This window comes from Alligator mississippiensis, chromosome 4, assembly GCF_030867095.1.
Source record: "Alligator mississippiensis isolate rAllMis1 chromosome 4, rAllMis1, whole genome shotgun sequence".
NCBI classification, from domain to species: Eukaryota; Metazoa; Chordata; order Crocodylia; family Alligatoridae; genus Alligator; species Alligator mississippiensis.
Window position 1 is genome coordinate 114,391,715 of NC_081827.1, and position 24,751 is coordinate 114,416,465.

The window sequence follows — 24,751 nt, forward strand, 5'->3', positions numbered from 1 at the left end:
TGCAGAACTCTGTGTCTGGTGATTAACAAAGATTTGCCTGTTTGAAATGAATTCCTGTGTTCAGTGACTACCCATGCCTGCCTATGGGTGGCTGGAGGTGTTGGTCAAGGGTGTAGGATGTACTTTTTTCACTTTAGAAAGATATGTTGATGTCCTAGAGTAGAGGCATCAGACTCATTTCAGTTGGCAGGCCAGATCCAGACTACTATAGTGTTTGTGGATCAGACAATCCACCTCTGGATCTGCACCGCAGGGCTTATTTGCACAGTTCCCAGAGCCACTAGGTCAGTGCAGCCAGCATGTGGAGGTTAACTCTGCTCTGCTGCTCTGCTTTCTGCTCCCTGCCCTATCAGCCATTGTGCTGTCCATACCCTCCCTCCCCAATCTGCCACGTACCACACACAGAGGTTTTGCCACTTATGATACACATGCTGCAGGTTCACCAAGTCTGATCTACGTCATGCTACAGCTTCCCCAATTACTAGGTACTATCTTCATCAGCGTAGATGACCCTTTTGTTGTTCTCACATTTGGCATGCAGGAATCCAGGTAACTCTCCGTATGAATCTATCTCCTTTCTCAGAGAGAGAATTGCAAGTGGAGAAGTCTGTATATGCTTCTCAGGTTTTAGAGCATTAATTATTAATCAGGAAAATTTGACATAATGCAGGTCATCTCTCTGTTTTAATTGCAATCCACACTTGTTTCTTTTCTGGGCATACAATTCTTGCAAAAGGTTGGTGGGAGAGATGGGGGGGGAAGACAAAAAGCACAGCTTGAAACTGAAATATCTTGAAGTATAAAGGCTTTCAAGAATTCAGAATGAGGGTTATTTGACTTGCATATTTTCTTAAAAGGAGTGCTGAAGGGAGGGGAAGAAACACAATTGGTAATTATATTTTCACACAATATCATACCTTTTGGGTAACATGAACAGAACCATATTCTTACCATTCCCTGTCCCTCCATGAGAAAAGTCTCTCCATTTCTCAGGCAGGGGGAGAAAACTTGCAGCAGGCAGAAGTGTGATCAATGAAGGTGTGGTAGCTGTCTCAACTCCTGCTGATATTGGATGGAGTGACTTGCTCAAATTTGTGTAATATGTCATTGGCAAAGCCACATTTGAAACCTGGGAGCTCTGGTTTCTCAGGCCCCTGCTACTTGTTTATATATATATAAATTAATTGTGTGATTAACCAGTTAATTGTATAAAATATATATATAAAATTAACTGGTTAATCACACAACTAATTTAGACCGACCACGTGCAGAGTAAAACCAGCCACAAGTGCAAAGTACTTATCAGTGGTATTAGATTATTTTTAGAAGCCATTGGGGTTTTAAAGATACTATTCTTAGACTCTGTCTTGCTAATAGCCTTAGCTTTCAGCCTCTTTCTGAAAAAAAATTCTGATGTAATTGGCTTGAACTGAGGATGCATTAGGATACAGCACTCTAGCCTCAAGATGGCTCAAAAAAGAGTTATTTCTCAACCACAAAGTTGGAGGGATGGATGTGATAATTCTCACTTTGAAATCAAATAACTTGACATAATCCTCCTGGTTATAATATTTTCAAAGGAAAGGATTATAAAACAGAGGGTTGTGGGGGTTTATTTAGAGATGGATATATAGATACTATACATCTAAAATTATATTATATATAATGATTTTTTTTGAGAAAATTGGTCTCGAGATGTTAACTTCAGGCTTACCCTGGGTGATCCTCAGTTGAGGCCTGAGCACATATGTTGTTTTAGACCAGATGTGAAACAGCCACACTTCAAAGCCATGCCAATTACTTTGTCTTTGCTGGTACTATGCTTACCAGTATGTGTGACACTAAGACTTCTCATGCTTTTCTGGACACACAATAGGGAGAGGGAATTGTGGGAGTGTGTTGGAGGTGCCAGTGAGAGATTGAGAGCCCTGTGTCCTCACATCAGTGTGTATAGGTTGCCAGTTGGAGGAAGGTAAGGTGGTTGAGGGCAGTATCTTCATAAGGATGAACAACTTGTGCCCCCAACGGCTGCAGGGGCATGGCGGCAGTGGGAGCGCGGTGGCGGTAATTGGGGGAGCTCCCTCAGACACCGCTGGCACTGTCGGCAGTGGGGGAGGGCAGTGGCGAGTGCCAAGCAAGGGGCGGCAGCCAGCAGCAGCCAGAGAGGATCACGGATCACTCATAGATGCCACCGGCAGTGGGGTGGTAAGTGGCAACTGCCCGTAGGCACCGCTGAGCGTCTTAGTAGTGCCTTTTTGTAGGCAGTGCACATGCACCTGCGTGCATCTCCTATGCATTGCACCTGCGTGCAACCTCTACGCATCACACCAAAGAATTTGGCTTAACTTGGCAGCAAAAACAAACCCTGAGATTATGAAGAGAGAGGTTTCAAAAGAATGGTTTGTAGTCTCTTTATTGCTTAACTAATTAAACCACTGGCAGTGCCAGAAATGAGTAACATATTAACATAATTCTAATTACTGCAATTATGCTTTTCAGGTTTCCTGCCAGAAATTGATCTGCTAACACCCTTAGGTGGATTCAAGTTGAAAATTCTGCATTGGTGGGAGGGAGTAAAATATGATATAGGCAGTGAGACGATGTGTTTGTTTCGTTTGTTTTTTATTTTATTTTGTTTTTTGATGGTGTTGTTTTTTTTAAAACTGGCAATGGATGATATGAGCACTCCCCTGGCACTTTTAAAAGGAGCCTCCCTCAAATCTGTTTCTTTTTATTATTATTTCAAATTTATTTTGAAGTTAATTGTGAGATGTAAGAGTAACATGTAGAATGTTAAAGCTAAACTGGAGTATGACTCTAGCAAGACTCTTGATTTTGGATTTTTTTTTTAAAGATTTAAGACTTCTTTTAAGAAGTGTCCAAATTTCTTGAGTCTAATTTATATATATATATATTGGAAGGGACCTCACAAGATCATTAGGTCCAGCCCCTCTGCACTAGGCAGGAAAGACAACTGGGGTCAGGTGACCCCAGCGAGGTGACCGTCCAGTCTCCTCTTTAAGATTTCCAGAGTAGGTGATCTGGAGTGACTTTATTCCACAGTCTGGACACCCTAATTGTGAACAAGTTTTTCCTAGTGTTCAGCCTAAAATGGTCTTCCAGGAGTTTGTGGCCATTATTCCTGGTTTTCCCCAAGGGTGCCCTGGTGAACAGTTGCTCACCGAGCCCTTGATGTATTCCCCTGATGTAGTGGTAAGCTGCTACCAGGTCCCCACTCGGGCCTCTTCAGCCTGAAAAAGAGAAGGCTAAGTCCCTCAGCCTTTCCTCATATGGCTTGTCCTGCAAGTCTCTGATCATACAGGTGGCCCTTCTCTGGACTCTCTCAAGCTTTTCCACATCCTTGTTGAAGTGTGGCACCCAGAATTGGACGCAGTACTCCAGCTGCGGCCTCACCAATGCCGAGCAAAGCAAAATAATCATTTCCTTGGTTTTGCTTGAGATGCATCCGTTAATGCATGCCAGAACATTGTTTGCCCTGCTGGCTGCAGCATAGCAGACGGCTCATGTTCAGTCATTCATACTATGGTCTATTATTACCCCTAGATCCCTTTCAGTCATGGTGCTAGTTAGTTTGGCACCATCAAGCCTGTAAGTATGTTGGGGATTGTTTGTCCCCAGATGGAGCATTTTACACTTCTCAATGTTGAACTTCATCTGATTCCAATCCGCCCAACTTGCCAGCCTGTCTAGGTCCATCTGTATCTGCAGCTTATCTTCAAGTGTGACCACACTCCCCCAGAACTTGGTGTTGTCCACAAACTTGGCTAGTGAGCTCTTCACCCCCACATCCAAATCATTGATAAAGATGTTGAAAAGCACTGAACCAAGCACAGACCCTTGAGAGACACCACTGGCCACTTCTCTCCAAGACAACGCAGATCCATTTATTAGAACTCTCTGGGTCCTACCCCGCAGCCAGCTTCCTACCCATCTAACCATTGAGCAGTTAAGCCCACAGTTCTCCAGTTTTCCTGTAAGAACATCGTGGCATACCAGATCAAAGGCCTTTTGGAAGTCTAGGTATGCCATGTCAACCTCCTCTCTCTTATCCAGGTGGCAAGTTATCTGGTCATAGAAGGAGATGAGATTGGTAAGACAAGACCTGCCTGCAACAAAGCCATGCTGGCTGTCATTCAGAATCCTACCTTCTGCGAGGTGTATAGCACATAGACTCTGATGAATTTTTCCAGGATTTTCCCTGAGATAGAAGTTAGGCTAATTGGCCTATAGTTGCCCAGGTCCTTTCTCCTCCCCTTCTTGAACATGGGCACAACATTGTCCCATGTAATATGTATGTATACTTTCTGATTTGAAATAAGGTTTCCATTCAGCACACACATTGTTCTAAATTTCTAAATCCTGCAGACAGTATCCTGATTTGCCTTGCACCTGGTGAGCTGGAACTATTTTAGCTGGTCACTATTCACAGCAATCTTAGTTTTCTCTTTCTGTATTTTTCCAAAACTGTTAGAAACCAAAGATGTTATGGGTTCATCTAGTTTGAGGGGGTTTTTTTGTTTGTGTTAAATGGACCCACAGCTGTGTGGTGGTTACAGATCTGCAACAGTTGCTGTCTCTGACAAATATTTACAGTATGGGACTGACTTCCTTGTTTTTATCTGTGGCTTTTAAAAACAAATGAGGAACTCCCTGTATAAGTATCCAAATACTGAGTAAATTCACTCCCTTCTAAAGCTTAGAATCCTACAAGAGTACATACCTGGTCTTTTTCTTTTGTGCATTATTGGGTAGGTGTGTAAAGTGAGGATCTTTTTGGTTTGTTTGCATATTGCAGAACAATAAATAATAGAGCATCAGAAAAACTTTAATAATGTTCTGATTCCCATTCCCTAATCAAGTTAATTTTATATTCTGTACTTACTAAGATCCAATCCCCCTTGCCCCCTGCCTCATGTCTGTACTTGTCCCTGCCTCTGGTCTCTGCTGCTAACCTTCAGCTCCAGCCCTGGCTTCAGTCCCTCTAGTCCCAGTTTGGCCAGCCTGAAACTGCCACTCTTGCTTCTTCCTGGCCAGATTAGGGCTGCCACTTCTGCTGACTGCCCCAGAGCCCCAGGTGCTGCCCAGAAGGTAAGCAGAGAGAGGGGCAGGAACCAGGGTAGCATGGAGAAACAAGCAGCTGGGGAGAAGAAAAGATTGGGGGAGGCAGTTGTGGGGGGGGGGAGCAGGCAGCAGGTGGGCAGGCACAAGCATAGGAATGAAAGGGGAAAGGATGGTGGGAGCAGGAGCCAGGCACTGGTGGGAGCAAGTGGCAAGGGGGAGAGGCAGCATGGGAGTATGCATAGGCATGGGTGGAGACAGGTGGCAGGCAGCATGGGGCAAATGGTGGGGGGGCAGGCATAGGCTTGGTGGGGGGGCAAGGTGCAGGAGTCTGGCCTCTTGCCCTCCCTACTTCTGCTTTAGGGGGGTGAGTTTAAGATGACCCTCCAATAATTAGATTCTATACTGGAAAATTATAGTAAATTTATAATTTTCCAGGTATAGAACCTTATTATTGGATGGTCATGTTATGTTCAAAGCAGTTTTGAATGCAGGTAATACAATAGTACTGTTTTGTGGACAGTTAAAAGAATAGAATTATTGCCAACTCCCCCAGCCAATTGATGTCCAGGTTTTAGAAGTACCCATGACTTGTTTGCTGTCATCTTCTATAACTTTTGAAATGAGTGAAGAAACTTCCTTAGGGAAGAAACGTTCTGTTATAGACCCATTCTTTTTAATAGGTATGTATGGTTGTTGCATAATGTGTTGGGGAATACCATATGTTCTTGCATACCACAAGCCCCCAAATAAGACATGCACCTTTGTTTTTGGGAAGAAAAATAGATTTTGTGGAACGGACAGAGCCTAATCTTCAGCTCACTGACCCTCTCTTTCCTACTCGGGCAAAAGCTACAGTTTTAACTTTCCCAGCTGAACTGTAAGCAGCTCTTGGCTGCTCTGCCAAAAGGTGAAACTAACTGTTGCTGAAGACTAAATTCCATGGCCAGATCTAAGATTTTGAGAAGAGTTTAAAATCATCTGCAGGACTGTATAATAGGAGGAGAGAGAGACCAGAAGTAGCTAAATTTCAAATCTTCAGCAAAATTGACAAAGAAAGGATAGCTTGATTAGTGAAACATCAAAACCATTTAAAAAAAAAAAAAGAGTGGGTCATTATCATCTGTTGAGTAAAGAGCAATTAACAGGAATCAAGTTGATTCTAATGAACCATGATGTCAATTGACTCCATCAGCTCTTGAATAGAAGTGCTATTGCTGCTATTCTGGGCATGTATACCAATTCACGTACCCCAATTTCGGAAGGTTAATTGTGGGGGGGGGGGAAAGGCACATGTAGTAAGCAGGTAAGTATGGTATTAACTCAGTCATACCTAATTCTATACATAGTAGTTTTCACTGGACTGGCTTTTATGATAGAGGAGTCATCTCAATAGTTGGTATGAATGTATGAAGTACTAAGTTTGGGGCTCTTAATTAGCCCATGTTGTTTGCTTACATCACAATAGACTCCCTATTGTATCTTTTAATTCACACCTCCCACCCCTCATTGAAGAATGCCTGATGAGCTTCCATTCTTGGCTGTTTAACATAATCAAGGATTCTCATTTAGTTGCCACCTATTGTCATCCCTTCAGAGGCTTTTTTTAAATTCAACACCACAGTGCTGTAGGCTGTAAACTTCATTAGTCTCTCCACCTCTTCCCCTCCCCAAATCTCCTGCAAACATTTCCATGGCTTTATTGGTTATTCTCCAGAATTTAGCATTTTTCCTGACTCTGGGGACCAGAATTAACCCAACATGATTTTTCTTTGAGTTTGAGTCTTGTATGACTCTTGCCTTGTAAATGGGTAGAAAGAGCAAACATCAAAGTTGTATTCATAAGTCTGTCTTAAGGTGTGCAACTGTGTCATCTGTTATAATTATAAAAAGGCTGAGTGTCACTAGTGTCTTTTTTCAGTGTCTCAATTTTAGGATGTTCAGTTTGAGATCCTTTTGAAAAGGGCATGAGATTTTATTTAGTTTTATTTATTTATATAATATCCATATACACACAGAGGTAAATTATATATAGAATATTACATATATAATTATAGTATTTGCATTATGAAACAACATTATATTTATAATACATAGTGCAAATACTTTCCTTCTCCTCCTCCACATGAAAATTAATTTCATAGTGCAAATACTTTCCCCTCTCCTCCTCCTCCATTCTGAACTAAAATCCGAGCACCAGTATACAGAAGCTCAATACTAGCAGAAGAAAGGTAAGTGTTTTGTCTTTATGCTAACATGAGGAATTTCAGCACCTCAAGATGTCTACTTCCCTTTTGTGTGGTAAAGAAGCTAACAAATTCTACACCAATTGATCTTGGAGTCCTAGTGGACTCCAAGATGAACATGAGTCGGCAGTGTGACGAAGCCATCAGAAAAGCCAATGGCACTTTATCATGCATCAGCAGATGCATGACGAATAGATCCAAGGAGGTGATACTTCCCCTCTATCGGGCGCTGGTCAGACCGCGGTTGGAGTACTGCGTGCAATTCTGGGCACCGCACTTCAAGAGGGATGCGGATAACCTGGAGAGGTTCCAGAGAAGGGCCACTCGTATGGTTAAGGGCTTGCAGACCAAGCCTTATGAGGAGAGACTAGAGAACCTGGACCTTTTTAGCCTTCGCAAGAGAAGGTTGAGAGGCGACCTTGCGGCTGCCTATAAGTTCATCACGGGGGCACAGAAGGAAATTGGTGAGGTTTTATTCACCAAGGCGCCCCCGGGGGTTACAAGAAACAATGGCCACAAGCTAGCAGAGAGCAGATTCAGACTGGACATTAGGAAGAACTTCTTCACAGTTCGAGTGGCCAAGGTCTGGAACAGGCTCCCAAGGGAGGTGGTGCTCTCCCCTACCCTGGGGGTCTTCAAGAGGAGGTTGGATATGCTGGGGTCATCTAGACCCAGCACTCTTTCCTGCCTATGCAGGGGGTCGGACTCGATGATCTATTGAGGTCCCTTCCGACCCTAACATCTATGAATCTATGAATTCACCATTCCAGACAGTTTAGAAAAAAGTCTTCTCTCCACCCTTCCATTGTACAGCAAATATAATAACTAGTAGCTGGATTTTGATACCTTTTTGTCCCTGCTGATTAATATTTGTTTACTTAAAGTCTAATGGCCCTCTTTCTTGTGTGAAATACCATTCAGTGTGAAGAATCCAGTCATGTACATTTTCATATTTAAGTTGGTGAGATGTAAACAGATATTTCTATAGCAGTGATTCTCAACCAGCTTGCCAGGGCTCCCTGCTATGCTGTGAGATCTTTTGAAAGCTGCCACAAGGTATAAGATAAGCAGGTGAAGAGATAAATGTAGGCTCAGTGTCATTTCTTTCTGGCTGTTACCTATCCCTTCCGCCCAGCCCCTCTGCAAGGAGGTAAGCACTGTAATAAATTAATTTTTGAAATGGGATGCTGCTCTACTCACAAAAGTTTTGGAGGGGTGACTTGAAACTAAAAAGTTTTAGAACCACTATTTTAGAGGTTTGGCTAAATACAGACCAAAGATGAATGTAGATGGAGGCAACGGTTAAAAGGCAAGCTTAAGTGCTGTTGGCAGTGTCATCAAGACTTAATCAGGTGCTTGAGTGCTTTACTGGATCAGGGCCTACTGCAGCAGTTGACATCTGATTTGTGGATTTGATGACAGATGTAAAGAACGCAAGTCTCACTGCTCTTAGCACAACACATAAATACTTTAAATAAAATGGTTTTGGAAGAGATCAGCAGAATGTGTTTTTTAATCTCTTTTTCCAGCTACTAGAGATATTTCATGCATTTTAGGCATTCAAAAAGCTCATGAACTTAAGTAGAGAAGAATAAATGTATGGAATAAATGAGTAGTATTTTTGTTTTGTTTTGTTTTTAAATAAATGGGGAGACTGACTATTGGTGTCTATATACTCCCAGTAATAAAAGTTGAAGATCAGAATGCAGTTTGGCAGCAAAAAGAAACTACTCAAAATTCCATGCATGTTTGTTACAGAGAAAGTGAGGCCTTACCCTGAGATGACTTTCTTTTCCATATTTAGAACTTTGGAAAGTCCAGTAATACACCTGTTATGTTACTTCCTAGTAACTAATCCAAACTTTTGGGATAATTTCTCCAGAGATCTGCTCATGTAACAAAATTGCTGTCTTCACTGATGAAGATGAACAAAGGGAAATATTTTAAACTGTAATAACTTTTGCAGATAGCCATTTAAATATAATAGTGACTTTCATACAACCACTGTACATAAAGCAGAGGTGCTTTAATAGACTGAAAATATTATGAATAACTTGAACCATCATTACTAATATTTATTACCTGAACCAAAGTATTTGAGGCTTCATTTGCATAGTCATCTGAGTATGTTTAGTTCTAAATAAAACAGACCATCTACTTCACATACTTGTTTTCTGGTGTAGTAAGAGGTCTTTGTTGATCTGTTGGTATCTGGGAGTATAGTTATATTAAGAAACTGACATTCGGTACTGTATAATGTTACTATGCAGACAGATAGTGGAGATATTTTAGACAAGATCAGTAGGAGGGAATGAACGATGGATGAACTGAATTGCTAGGGTCAGATTTTTAGCCATTGTTTACTCTAAGAACTGTACAATAATTATACTTTTTAAGAGATTAATTTTTTTTCAATAGTTTAGCTATTCTGTGGCATTTCCATACATTTTAATGTAGAGAATTACACTGTACCATAACTGCAATAATTTGATTTGTATCTGTATGTTTATTTCTCCACTGTTAACATCCCTTTGCCACATTAGTACAAGAATTTGAATAGCTGTTTAACAAAGTGATTGTATGCCATAACTTTTGATTCTGGCTACACATCCTGTGTTTAAATGGGTATGTCCACAGTGCTACTGAAGTCCAATTTATGACCATGCTTCTCTTTTCTCCTGTGCAACTCCATTCTCTCAATATTTGCTGCTTCTAAAATTTAGCCAGGTATTTGAGCATTGAGTAAATAACTCCCTTATACCTCTTGGATAAGACTTTTCTTCCCCCAAAAAAGGGGAGTTTCGACAGTGGCAGCAATCTAAATACAGATTTGTATAGTAAGTGTTGTTATTTACCAACATATGGGGATTAAAAAATCTTGGCTAATCTTTTACTTGATAGTGCTTGGAGCATTAGGAATAGCAAAACTTGCAAAGTGAGTGTAGTTATATGTCTAATAAGACACCCTTCTTGAGCTTTTCCTGGCTGAGACCATTCCTTTTCAGAGAGATTACTTAATTTACATGTGGCAAAATAATTTCGAAATGGAATCTGCCTTCGCTAACGGATTGAGGAACCATGCATCTTTCCTAGATGGTGGATCCCGCAGCCTGACAATAAGAAATGTACAGGGAATAAACTATTTCTTAATTTCCCTAATTAATGTTTAGAATCAAGCCTCCCTCTTGTCCCCCTGCAAGAAATGGAAATTAAATACGCTTAAGGTTTCTGGAGTAGAATATAACTGCTGCGCAGGTTGAAAGAGTAATTAACAAGTTGGGAACCATGGACTGTAGTGGTTCCCAGTAACCCTACCAACCCAAGTAACAAAATGCTTCTTCTCAAAAGCCCAAATTCCATTCTAGAACTCTTCATAGAGAATTGAAAAAAGCGGTTTTAATAAATTGATGCGATTTGCTAATTGGATGCACCTTCTAAGTGAATGGTTCTAAACCTTGTTAAACTGAAGGCCCCACTTGGAAAATGCCAGGTCTTAGCTTTGCAAGCTTTTGGGTACAAACATTCTTCTCCAGGCAGAGGGAGCATCTATAGTTGTTTTGTGCTGCCCTGGATATAATACTGTTACTGGCTTCTATTCTATCCAGGAGAGCACATGACAACTGTAGACTTCCCCTCTGCCTGAAGAAAGGAGTTTGTACCCAAAAGCTTGCAAAGAACAATTTTTCCAACTATTTTGTTGGTCTAATAAAAGCCATCTTAAAAAATACCCAAAAAACCTTGTCTGCTTATCTTCTTAAACCGGCGGTTCCCAACATGGTGCCTGCAGGTGCCATTGATATCTTCAAAAGAACATAAAGTAAAGGGAAGCTGCATTTTGAAGTTGCGGATCTAATGCAATTTTAAGTAATGGATGAGATGATCAGATTGATCTAAATTCTAAACTTTAATATTCATATTGGCACCTGCTGCTTTTTTCTTTTAAATTCAAATGTCCCCTTGGGCACATAAATGTTGGGCCTTAGACCAGCATGGCTACAACCAACAGTCCCGAGCTCTTAGCTCTTTCCTTGATTACAGAGAAGTAACAGAGTAATTCTGTTGCAAGGAACTCAGACCAGAAAATAGCAGAATGTTTTTGACACTATAGATTCCTATTTGAAATCTTTTGGATTGTCTTGTGAATTATATAGGTGTTTGCACACCTATCTGCTAATATTGAATTGCTCACTGTAGCACCCTCAAAGATTCTCAAGGCACCTTAGGCTGCCATGGGACTGTGGTTTCCAACCACAGTCCCAAGTCAAATAATCAGAAAGTAGTTGAGCTACTCAGAGGGCAGTTGAGCAAATCTGATTGAATTTGGCTGTTAGAGCCCTGTAGATTTAACTAGTAATTCAGTGGTAACTAAATGGCTACTTGAGTTGAATAGATCTGACTTCCAGTAGATTATGCATCTTTTTTTAATAAGGGCACACTATTGTACCTTTTTTACAGTTTTAAATCTTGTTATGGAAGGGTAGCAGAACAGCTAAGGCATCAGTTAAACAAGTTCTGTGACCTTTAGTTCGGCATTGCCAGCAGCCATTGGGGTACTTGAGATTGAAGAAGGTAAAGATGGCATATTCATGTCAAACTTTTTGATCCAGGTTCAAAAGCACACTTGCAAATTGAGCCACAGATCTGTACTTCCCAATTAAAGGTTCTTCTAAAAACCAGCTCTCATACAAAATTCAGATCACAAATGCAAAGCAGCTAATCTCTGTTTTGCATATTCTTGCTGATGGATGCAAATGCACACGATTGGGGCTCTAGCAACATTGCTACATAATATGTTTAAGTGTTAGTGTAACCCCGTATTATACTATGAATACTTTTTCTACACATCCGTTGGAAGCTTTGGAAAATATTAATACTTGAACCAAATTGCCTTTGTAATAAAGAAATGAGCAGTGGTGAAACTAGGATGGGGAGACTGGGGAAGCCATCCTGGATGCTGACTAGGGGCAAAGGGGAGAAAGAAACAACTGCCTCCACAACTGCACAATTGCACCAGTGGCATGGTGGCAACCAGAAATTGCTGATGCCTCTGTGTGGCAGCTGCCCCAGACCCCAGCCATGTCATTATGCCTCAGGAAATGAGATAATAATAGAGTATCTAAATTTCTCAACATATTAGCTTTTCTGTCACTAATTTTGACCAAGTTTCCCCTCTAGCATCTCTTAATATATAGCTATTGAACATTAACACAAATTAAGAAAAATTGACAGTTTGTTAACCTATGGGTTTGCCTTTTGGCAGTGGTGGGGAAAAAGGGTTGGGAAGGAGTATGTTTTCTTTTGTTTCACTTTTTTCATGAGTTTTGTTTATTCTTTTGTTTGTTCATACATGCTTTTTGTTTTTGTTTCTGTTATGTTATGTAGTCTTATACCAATGGCTAGAAGCAGATCTCCATGGCAAGAGCTCAGACACTACAGACAAAACCTCAGGTAAAATGGGAGTTTAAAAATCAGATCTACAGGTCCCCTCTCCTTTTTTTACATCCATCTTCTAGCTTCCCTTGAATCAAATTAAGGGTCAGAAACAAGTATTGCACCTTTAGGCTATAACTTGATTTGAATCAATATCTATCAAATTGTATTTCCCTAAAGCTCTCTTGGCAGATATGCTTCTCTCAGAAGAAACTTCTTTTTTCTGAAGTCTACTGGTGTAAAGTCCTTTGATGTGTATATATATTGGATATATTTTGTATCTGCTTAGTAACAGGCTGAACACATCTTTTACGTGAAGTTGGAATTCATCAAAATTCTAACTGTGCTCAATAAGCACATACAAAGCCTTGCTCCCATTGTCCTCTGTGACCCCACCAATTCCTAGCTACAGAGACTAATAGATTTTTTTTAAATTTAAACTAAAATTTGCCTCATTAGCAGGGATCCTGGTTGTCTGTTTTAAACCCTGCAAATTCTCTGATTTAAAAAAAAAAAAAAATCTCCAAATTCTCTGATTAAACCACCCATCAGTGTTTTTCCACAATTAAAATGAAACGTCACTAGTGTGTGTGTGTGTGTGTGTGTGTGTGTGTGTGTATGTGTATATACACATGCAATGAACACAATGTTTTTATTGCTATATTTACAATTTTAAAGCAATTTGGAAGCTTACCAATTCTTGAATTGTTATAACAAAATAAATTCTAAATACTTATATATATTTTGATGTTTGACTTTGATTTTTATCATAGAAAATCAGAGCTCCCCCTGCCCCTTTCACTCAGCTGTGGCTGTCCTTTCCCCCTCTCCTCCCCTGCCCTCCACAGCTTTGTGGCGTTGAGGAGCCCTAATATACTGGTTCTCTGCCCATGCCATTGCCCCTCACTCCCAAAGCACAGTCCCCCAAGCCCTGCTGGAGCCTCTCACTCCTGACCTGCTGCCCCCACCCCACAGTGTATGAGGAAGGGAGTGAGTGTGTGGGAAACGGGGAGCATAAGGAAGGGGGAGTGTGGGCACAGGCAATGCATGCAGGGGCAGGAGGGCACACAAGTAACAAGGTAGATGGGGATACATGACCCTGAGATTTCTGTGCCCACAGTGGGGTGTGGGGCTGCAGCTGGGCTGGACCAGCTCTGGGGAGGAGCCATTGCCACAGCTCAGTTAGTGATACCTGGCATGGGAGAGAGCGCCGTGCTGCCATGGCCACCAAGGTGAGGTGCCCCTTGCCCACCAGGCAACAGTGGGGGCACAGCTCTGCACTACCGCTGCTGCTGTGCCTCACCTTGGCAGCCGTAATAGTATGGTGTTCCCTTCTGCACTGGATTCTGCCTGCTAAACCACAGAGACGGTTCCTGCCCAGAGCTTCATTAAAGGGGGAAAATCTGTATTTTTCCACAGCAGACGAAAAATCTGGATCCCTGTTCATTAGGTTCTAGGCTATATAGCACATTTGAAGTTCACAGTCAAATATTTTCATATGATTGCTAAGGCATACAAGTAGTCGCTGACTCGCTGTACTCCACTCTGTTTTACCAAACATTTAAGAGCCTGATATGATAAAAAGGCTCAAAGGCCTCCTTTATACTTTTAACTGTAGTTCAGGAACTAATTCACCTGCTGTGGTCCTAGCTGCAAGTCACTAAGGTAATGGTTGCAGGAATAGGTGGGGAAGATGTCCTTTTAAGTATTTTTGAAATATTAAGTGGTTTATGGCATGTCCCCAGGTATAATGTTAACAGAGATTATCCATTGCTGCTTCCCAGTTATGTCCTCTTAATTTTCACAATCCAGCAACTCCCATAGTTGTACCCCCTCTAAGCATAACATTTCTCCCCCTGACCTCCTACCAACTCTGTTCAATATTGTGTCACTTGCCTCTCATGTGGTGTGATACTGTTGTCCAGTAGATTTTGGTTCTGAAGTCCAGTGGGAGGTAGCAAGATCTCTGGGAAATGCTGAACAAACTTAATTAGAAATGACAGCTAACGAAGTTGTCAGCATGATGTACTATACTGGATACGCTCCAAATAGATTTCTCTAAAGGAAGTAGAAAGTATTTTTATTTTGGTAGCCACATACATTCCTGTTCATGTTTCAGAACTTGTAGCTAGCTACTGATGGTTAAAGTCTTCCAGGCAGGAAGACATGAATATGAATATTTAAAGTGCATCTTTGTTTGGCTGCTTGAGCTGTGGCAACTAATTTAAAATTATTTGTATGTTAGGTCCTCAGACTTCTAATTTTAGTTCTAAACTCTTGCTTAGTTGAGGCTGGTCATGAATGGCAATTGCACAAACTCTGTTAACCTTTTACCCAAGTGACTTTATCGTGAACCTTACATGGACAGTTAGATTTTTTTTTTTTTTTTTTATGTAACAGCTTCTGAGTTTCCTTCACATTCTTAAAATGAAATTAGCACAATTTCACTTGATCTAGCATCTATTACCTAGCTGCTTGCTTCAAATCTGAACTAACTGAAATTCTATAGAAAACCAGTAAAATGAATTAACATGTTTTAAACTAAGATTTGCTGGGGTTTTTGTATCTTTAAATAAGATTGCATCTCCAATTGCAGTAAAGCTTAATCTGACCTGTTTATTATGGCTACCATTTCTCATTCTATGAGTTAATATCCTAATAGATAAAGGACTCAATTTAAAGCTAAATTGATGACTTTACTAGCATTGAGTGGCATCTTAGTCAGCAGGGGTGCCACGGATATAAATAGGAAACATTCATAGAATATGCTGTTACTCTGCGCAAGTAATGAGGCCACTAATAAGAGATATTAATGATTATGAAGCTAGATTCAATTTTAAAAGTGAAGCAGGCTCAAATGCAGTGTGTTCTGCTAATTATGGTTTGGAATCTAGCAAGCTAGCATTTAAAAATGTACATACTAATTAGATTAAATCATAATTCACTTACTGCCTGAAGATACTGTCAAATTTGAAATCTCTCTCCATGCTCAGATCAATACTAGCAGTGTGGGAGCTCACATAATAAAAAACACTTCTATTTGTGTGCTGGTCCCATCATGTTTGCCAAGAAGGTTCTGCCTCCTGGGACCTTACTTTCCAGTTTATTTTCAGAGTGCATTCTGATTATATTTCTTTCTGATTCTGTTCTGTGCTTTTTTGGGAAGAACTGTGGTTTCTATTTTCCTCCTAATCCTTCCTTCTCCCTGGCCTTTTTGGTAGATTGGCTGAAAGATGTCATTCCACCCTCACAGTAGTTTCTTAGCCACCTCAGGCATGCTTCTGCAGCTGTGCAGTTTACATTTTTATTGAAATTATTCTAAAAGTATACAACATGATTATACTTTTTGGTACTCCACAGTAGAAGTATGAAGTGGGTGCAATCTTCTGAGAATTTTTGGTGTGTGTTCATAGCTTTTTCCTTCTGTCCTTGTCTTTATTATTGGTTAAGAAACTGTTTTAAATGATGCTGTGATGATAAATACTGACACTGCAGGTTTTCTCTGAAGGTAAGTTACCAGAGTTATCCATTTCCTTGGATTATGGCCTTTCAACCTTGAATCCCTTAGGTTATTTTTTTCTCGATACTGCAGACACAGCCATTTCTGTGTGTGCGGGCTAGATTTTTATCAACAAAAATGTAGGCACATTCATTTTCCTGACAATTGAAGCTCTCTATCATTGTTAAATAGATTGATTGATTGATTTATAAAGAAAGCTTGGAAGAAGTAGGATGGTTTAGTCTGAGAAGAGAAGGTGGGTGGTGGGATTTGACAGTCTTCAAATACTTAAAGGGTGACTCTAAAGAGGATGGAGATGGACTTTTCCCTGTGGCTGCATGGGACAGGACTAGGAGCAGTGGCCTCAAACTGAAGGAGAGGGAATTTTTAGGTTGAGGATTAAGAAGAGCTTTCTGACTGTGAGGGTGGCCATGCATCAAAATAGACTACATAGAGATTGTGGACTCTATATCCCTGGAAATTTTCAAGTGCTGCTTAAATGGACTCTTGACTGGGATGGTTGATCCTGCCTTGAGTAGATGACTAGATGAGGTTGGACTAGATGAGGTTCCATCCTACTTTCTTATGATCCTAATATTGCTTCTGAAGCAAAGGTGGTGGCAACATGTTGATTATGTTTTGGCAATTAGATAGTAATGGTAGGATAGTAAAGCTGCCACCAAATGGAAAAGGATATAGGTTCTGGTTTTGATGAAAAAGCTCTCTAGGATTTTTCTGTCCACATTTACTGAGGTCCTAATATATAAAGCTCCCTTCAGCTGAATGATTCAGGGTAGCACTACAGGAGTCAGTCAGTGCCAAAAGAGGACTGATGCTGTGGATCCAGATCAACCCTTTGGACTTAAAATTATGTGGAATTTGGTGTCTGAGTTCAGGAGTGTGATCCTCAGAACCTGCCCCCAAATTTTTAGGTGTTTAATATCTGTAGGGATATAATTTTTGGAGCATTTATACACATGCTTGGGGGGTGGGGGAGCATTAATTAGAGTGGCTCTGAGAGCTGCTCTAATTAAAGCATCCAGAATGTCATGTGTATCATCATCCCCATGCTGAAAAATGGCAGTGGGGGTGCTTTATCATAGAATCACAGAAGTAGGGTCGGAAGGGACCTTGTAGGTCTTCAGGTCCGACCCCCTGCCTGGGCAGGAAGAAAACTGGGCTCAAATGACCCCAGCCAGGTAGGCATCAAGCCACTTCTTAAAGACCCCCAGGGTAGGAGCCAGCACCACTTCCCTTGGAAGTTGGTTCCAGGTCCTAGCCGCCCTGACTGTGAAGTAGTTGTTACGGCTGTCTAATCTAAACCTACTCTCCAACAACTTGTGGCCATTATTCCTTGTTATCCCGGGGGGTGCTAGGGGAAACAAGGTCTCCCCCAAACCCTTCTGGTCCCCCCTAGTGAGTTTATAGACGGTCACCAGGTCCCCCCTCAGCCTTCTCTTGTGAAGGCTGAACAGGTTCAGATCCCGTAACATCTTATTGTTGGGTCTGACCTGCAGGCCCCAGATCATGCGGGTGGCCCTCCTCTGGACCCTCTCAATGTTGTTCACATCGCTCTGGCCCACTGGCGGGAATATTCAAATGCTCATGGCACATGGGCCAAGTCCCGGAGGACTGGAAAAGGGCTAACGTGGTCCCCATTTTCAAAAAGGGGAGGAAGGAGGACCCAGGCAACTATAGGCCGGTCAGTCTCACCTCCATCCTTGGTAAAGTCTTTGAAAAAATTATCAAGGCTCACATTTGTGAGAGCCCGGCAGGGCAGATTATGCTGAGGGGAAACCAGCACGGGTTTGTGGCAGGCAGATCGTGCCTGACCAATCTAGTCTCTTTCTATAACCAGGTTACGAAACGCCTGGACACAGGAGGAGGGGTGGATGTCGTATACTTAGACTTCAGGAAGGCCTTCAATACGGTATCCCACCCCATACTGGTGAACAAGCTAAGAGGCTGTGATGTGGATGACTAAACAGTCCGGTGGGTGGCGAATTGGCTAGAGGGTCGCACCCAAAGAGTCGCGGTGGATGGGTCGGTCTCAACCTGGAAGGGTGTGGGCAGTGGGGTCCCGCAGGGGCTCGGTCCTTGGACCGATACTCTTTAATGTCTTCATCAGTGACTTGGACAAGGGAGTCAAATGTACTCTGTCCAAGTTTGCAGATGAAACAAAGCTATGGGGAGAAGTGGACACGCCGGAGGGCAGGGAACAGCTGCAGGCAGACCTGGTTAGGTTGGACAAGTGGGCAGAAAACAACAGGATGCAGTTCAACAAGGAGAAATGCAAAGTGCTGCACCTAGGGAGGAAAAATGTCCAGCACACCTACAGCCTAGGGAATGACCTGCTGGGTGGCACAGAGGTGGAAAGGGATCTTGGAGTCCACTGGGATGAACATGAGCCGGCAGTGTGACGAAGCCATTAGAAAAGCCAATGGCACTTTATCGTGCATCAGCAGATGCATGACGAATAGGTCCAAGGAGGTGATACTTCCCCTCTATCGGGTGCTGGTCAGACTGCAGTTGGAGTACTGCATGCAATTCTGGGTGCCACACTTCAAGAAGGATGCGGATAACCTGGAGAGGGTCCAGAGAAGGGCAACTCGTATTGTCAAGGGCCTGCAGACCAAGCCCTACAAGGAGAGACTAGAGAAACTGGATCTTTTCAGCCTCCGCAAGAGAAGGTTGAGAGGCGACCTTGTGGCTGCCTATAAGTTCATCATGGGGGCACAGAAGGGAATTGGTGAGTATTTATTCACCAAGGCGCCCCCGGGGGTTACAAGAAATAATGGCCACAAGCTAGCAGAGAGCAGATTTAGATTGGACATTAGGAAGAACTTCTTTACAGTTCGAGTGGCCAAGGTCTGGAATGGGCTCCCAAGGGAGGTGGTACTCTCCCCTACCCTGGGGGTCTTCAAGAGGAGGTTAGATGAGCATCTAGCTGGGGTCATCTAGACCCAGCACTCTTTCCTGCTTATGCAGGGGGTCGGACTCGATGATCTATTGAGGTCCCTTCCGACCCTAACATCTATGAATCTCTTGCGGCCTGACCAGTGTCACGCAGAGGGGGACGATCACCTCCTTGGACCTACTTGAGATGCACCTGTGGAAGCACGATAGGGTCTGGTTAGCCCTGCTGACCGTGACCTCGCATTGTCGGCCCATGTTCATCTTGGAGTCAGTAATGATTCCAAGATCCCTTTCTGCCTCCGTGCTCTCAAGAAGGAAGTTTCCCATCTTATAAGTGTGCTGCTGGTTACTACTTGTCAGTATTGAAACGCATCCTGTTTTTGTTAGCCCACCCCTGCAACCTATCCAGGTCTTTCTGCAGTCTCTCCCTCCCTGCTAATGTGCCCACCTCTCCCCATGTTTTGGTATCATCAGCAAATTTGAGCAGGTTGCTTTTCACCCCGTCGTCCAAATCTCTGATAAAGAAATTGAACAGCGCGGGCCCAAGGACCGAGCCCTGGAGGACTCCACTGCCCACTTCCCCCCAGGTCGAATATGACCCGTCCACCACCACCCTCTGAGTACAACCCTTCAGCCAATTCGCAATCCATCTGACTGTGTAGGCATCAATGCCACAGTCACCTAGTTTTTTAATGAGGATGGGGTGGTTGACAGTGTCAAAGGCCTTGCTGAAGTCCAGAAAAACTACATCCACGGCGACACCTGCATCCAATGCTTTTGTGACCTGATCGTAAAAGGCAATCAGGTTGGTCTGACATGACCTGTCCTTAATGAAACCGTGGTGGTTGCCCTTGAGCATCATTCCCGATGCCGGCCCGTCTCAAAGAGTTTCCCCAGGATTGAGGTAAGACTGACGGGCCTATAGTTGCCCGGGTCCTCCCTCCTCCCTTTTTTAAAGATGGGGAACACATTGGCCATTTTCCAATCATTTGGCACCTGACCCGAGCACCATGAGCACTTGTAAAGCTGTGCCAAGGGCCCTGCAATAACCCCTGCTAGCTCCCTCAACATCCTGGGGTGGAGAGCATCTGGACCTGATGATTTGAACACGTCCAGCCCCTCCAGTGGCACTCTAACCCGGTCCTCAACCTTAGCTCTTGAGGCATTCCCCTCGAGTCCGTCTTGAATCACGGTGGGGGAGTCCCTGTCCCTGCACAAGAAAACGGAGGTGAAGAATTTGTTAAAGAGGTCTGCCTTCTCCTCTGGCGCGACCACCAGATTGCCCAGAGTATCTTGCAGGGGCCCCACATTTCCCAGTGCCTTCTTCATCCTCCCTATATATTTGAAAAAGGACTTTTTATTATCTTTGATCTTGGACGCTAGTCCTAGCTCTATGTCCGCCTTAGCTTTCCTAAAAGCCCCCCTACAGGCCTGAGCAGTGGAGGTATACTCTTCTTTGGAGATCGCCCCCCCTTTCCACCGGGTGTACGCCGCCTTTTTGGCAACCAGGCATTCCTGGACATCCTTGGTGAGCCAGGGAGGCTTTTGGGCACTCTTGCCTCCCTTGCTTCTAGTTGGGATCGTCACCTCTTGGGCCCTGAGTATCATCTCCTTAAGGAACAACCACTCATCAAATGAGCTTTAGTTAAAGCACCTCTGCTGCCACTTTTTAGCATGGGGACACTGAGAGACATGATGCTGGAGCATGGTAATTCATGCTCCAGCAGATTTGATTAATCGAGTCTGCTCCAATGCATTGTAATTATAGTGCATCAGAGCAGCCTCACTGTACATGTGTAGGTGCCCTTGGTGCCAAAACCCAAATGGTTGATCCATAAGATGCCAGTATAACCACTTATGCACCTTAATATCTACCCATTAATGAAAAATGCATAAGCATACCCAGAACTCACTTTTTCCACCCAGGGGAGTATCCTTCTCATTGGGCTGAAGTCCGGTTCCCTCCTACTTTTTTTCTCTCTGAATTAATCTGTCTTGCATTATTTTCTGTACAGTAGCCCAGTTATAACAGGGAAAGTAAAAGGTGACCTCAGTCCAGCTTAGCTTTTAGCCTGATGGACTGGGCAGTCTCCTCAGCTGGAAGATATGGGTTTAAACCAGCTCGGACTGAGGAGGAAATTGAATTCAGGTCTGTGATTTTCAGGATGGCACTTTCTAACTGCTAGATTGTTAGGGTAAAGATGGGTACCTCTACCAACCCCGTCCTTTAAAACAAGAGTGAGCCAGTTGTTTTTATGGAAAAGGAAGAGGAGTTGCCTAACCCTGGGTGTGAATTTCAGACTATGAATTTAAATTTCATAGATATCTAATTTGGGTGTGCCCCTGCAGCCCTACATGAAGGAAAGAGGATTTCAGACACACTCTCTTCAGCATTTTCAACCTTCTAGCTTGGGTACCCCACCCAGTATGCTTCCTGTTGTGAATTCCAGGCTTGTGCATAACTTTCCATTTGAGACCATTAGAACTTGGGCGCTTATCCTGGATTTATGTGGGTTTTTTGGATCTGTTCATAATTGTCTGTGCTTTCACCATGAAAAGTTCTGCTGTTTCATGAACACAGGACTGCCTTGCACTAGCCGCTGAGCACCCTGACTTTTTTTTCGGCCTCACACCTAAGTCTCATCAAAATCCTCCAACAAGGATTCCTAAACTGAATCAGAATCCCAGGCTTCTTGAGGGCAGAGAGAAAGCTTGAACATGACTCTAGTTAGTAGTTAGAGAACTTAACTGGGAGCAGGGACCTGAGTTCTGGTCCCTGCTTAGAGCTCTTTGTGTTTGCATATGCAACTCATTGGGTAAAACTGGGAACTTACTATATTTACATAAAGGATAAGGGTTTTTTGTTGTTTGGTTTTTTTCCCCCTCCAATCAGCATGGGACGGGGGGTGGGGGACGACGACCCTTGTCATACATTTGCATACAAGGAAACCTTATTAAATACATTGACTATTATTAAACAGCTACTAAAAACAACATGTGCTCAGTAATGGAGACCAACTATGAAGCTGATTAAATCCAGCCAAGGCTGAGAATAACCATATGGGCCATGTTGAACAAACATGCTAATGGGAACCCTTTTTGTGTATGGCCCTTTAAAAAAAAAAAAAAGTGGGGGAGCAGTTGTTCCCCCTGTAGGTACAGAAATACCAGGCCAGCAGTCAGAGGCTGGAACAAGCTTTCCTGGTGCCAGAAATGCTGATGGCGGGGGGGGGGGGACGGGGGACAGAGTGTGTGTGTGTGTGTGTGTGTGTGTACACAGAGCCAGCCCTGACACTCTCCCCATGGTGCCATAAAACAGATTTTTTTTTTTTTTTTAAGGAAATTATTTTGTGTCCCAGGTCACATTAGCCAGATCAGGTCCAAATCCATTTGAAACATTCAAGTACCATATATGGCCCTGCTACCGGCAAGTATCCTCCACCGCAGCCTAGGTCTTTAGATGCTTCCAAATCCTTTGGCAGGCAGCCTACATGCAAGCCCAAGCCTGGAGGCTTAGGATTCGGATGCCCATGAGTTTCGCTTGCCCTCAGATGTATGGCCGCAGGAGCAAGCTACGGAGAGGTCTCCCAGTTCCATAAAGTCGGCAGGTAGCTGAGATCCTCCCACTGGAAGCTGGGCAGTGGGAAGCTAACTATGAGGCTGTCATAGGGAGTCCTGTCTGCAAGCAGACAAGCGTGCAACCATCCAGTACAGAGTGCCATTTTAATTGCTTTACCTTAGTCAGGGTATTTTCCCCTTCCACCTTCATGGTCATGGTATTTCCTTTGCCATAAAACAGATGATTTTTTGTTTAAAGTAAAATTTTTCATGTTCCCAGCCAAATCAATACCAAATCCATGAGTCATTCAGGGATCATGTGACCAGCAAACATCCTCCACCCCAACCTGGGGCTTCAGCTGTTTCCAAATCCTTTGGCAGGCATCCTACTTGCAGACCCAAGGAGTTTGGGGTTCAGATACCCCCAGATTTTGCTCACCCTCAGCCCTAAGGCCCCAGGGGCATAAAATGGATCCTAAAAAGGATAGTGCAGCCCATGTAAGCAAAATATATGGTACTGCCCACTGAGCACAGTCCCCCTCAGCAACCCCCTCTTTTTCAAGTCATTATGAACTTCTACATTGCATATGTTTTGGCTTCCTCTTCACTCCCACAGCTGAGCTGTGCCTTTCTTTCCCATTTCCAATTATTCTTGTTTTTTCACCAGCCTTAAAAGTCTGGCAAGCATCACCAAATGGGGTCCCAAACTGTTCACCCAAAATCCCTCTCTTGCCCCTTCTCTCAGCCTGTTGCATATGATTAGTGTGACCCTGCCCTACATGAGGTGAAGCTGGACCAGGTTGCCCTGTGCCTTTCTTTGCATATACATTTTTGGAGCATCCCAGAACTTGTGACAAGAGCACACAATTCCAGTCATGAGTGGGAGCTAATTAGCATGTCGATTCTTGGGGGGGGGGGAGGTGTCTCGAGTACACACACATACTGAACAGTGCTGAGCTGTATGGTCACCGTGGCTTGAAGTCCAGTTGACTCTGGGGCCCAGTCCAATGAACTATATAGTAAATCACAAGCCATTTGAATTTGGACTAATATAATGCCTAGTGGCTGTCTTTTGCAACAACAACAACAAAAAAATCATTAATGCACCTTTTCTACTGCATGTTAAGTTTAGTACATCTAACATGAAGTAGTAGATAAAGGCACAGTAGCTGCACTAATGCACAGGAGCAAAGGTGAACATTTTTTGTGACACAATGCACAGTAGAACCATCCACTGAGCATGAAGGCATCTTGTATAGATGTGCCCAGTTTGTGCTATATATAAACAGTTGTCAAAGTGCTGTTTAAATATATTTACCTGTGCTAAAACTTGCAGCAGTTTTGAGAAAAGGTAACCTGAATCAGTTCTGGATGAACTAAATCTATGTATTACAAACTACTACAGCTATGTTTAATGTCAAGGTCATTGTTTTCAGATTTGCTCCTCACTTCTGTGTTCTCAGGGAGAACAGGTTCTGACAGCAAGGAGAGGGGGAAGGGGCTACAGAAGAAAGAAGTGGTGGGGGAAGCAGAGGGGACAGGAGCTATCTGACCCCCCAGATTTATTTTCCTTGGTGTAGCAGTACACGGGGACAAACTCAAGGCAAACCTCCAATATTTAGATTCTATATCTGGAAAATTATAACATTTTATAAATTCTTAATATATAGAAACTACTTATTTGCAGGATCATCTTATTATCAGGATTGTCTTTCCTGTTTGAGTAAATATGGTAGTTCGTTCTGCAAGATATGCTGGCTCTGAAAGCCTTCTCTGTATGTGGCAGTGACCATGGTAAATAGAGTCATAGTGCCAAAGATCGCTCAGAGCTGGCAGGTATTGGAAAGTCCCATGTGAGGAAAGCATTCTGAGGATCAAGTATTTGTTTTGAAATGCTTTGTCACCTTGCAGGGCCTTCTGCTCTGTCACATTGATCAAAAATCTCTGGTTCATTTTACTTTTTGCAGATCATATTCTAAGAAATGCTTACTATTAGAGTAAGCTCTTGTAAAGTTCACTGGCA

At 42.9% G+C, this 24,751-nt stretch overlaps 1 protein-coding gene across 3 annotated transcripts in view; it reads left to right on the top strand.

Annotated features, from left to right (window-relative positions):
* Window positions 1-24,751, top strand: part of DENND5B (DENN domain containing 5B) — a 192,078-nt gene that overhangs the window by 58,099 nt on the left and 109,228 nt on the right. For 2 of the 3 annotated variants that reach the window (XM_019489453.2, XM_019489454.2), the window contains exon 2: window positions 12,708-12,773. The exons of the other annotated variant lie outside the window; for it this stretch is intronic. In XM_019489453.2, coding sequence (XP_019344998.2) covers window positions 12,708-12,773 — 66 coding nt within the window. The remainder of the gene's footprint in view (window positions 1-12,707; window positions 12,774-24,751) is intronic. 3 annotated transcript variants of the gene reach the window in all.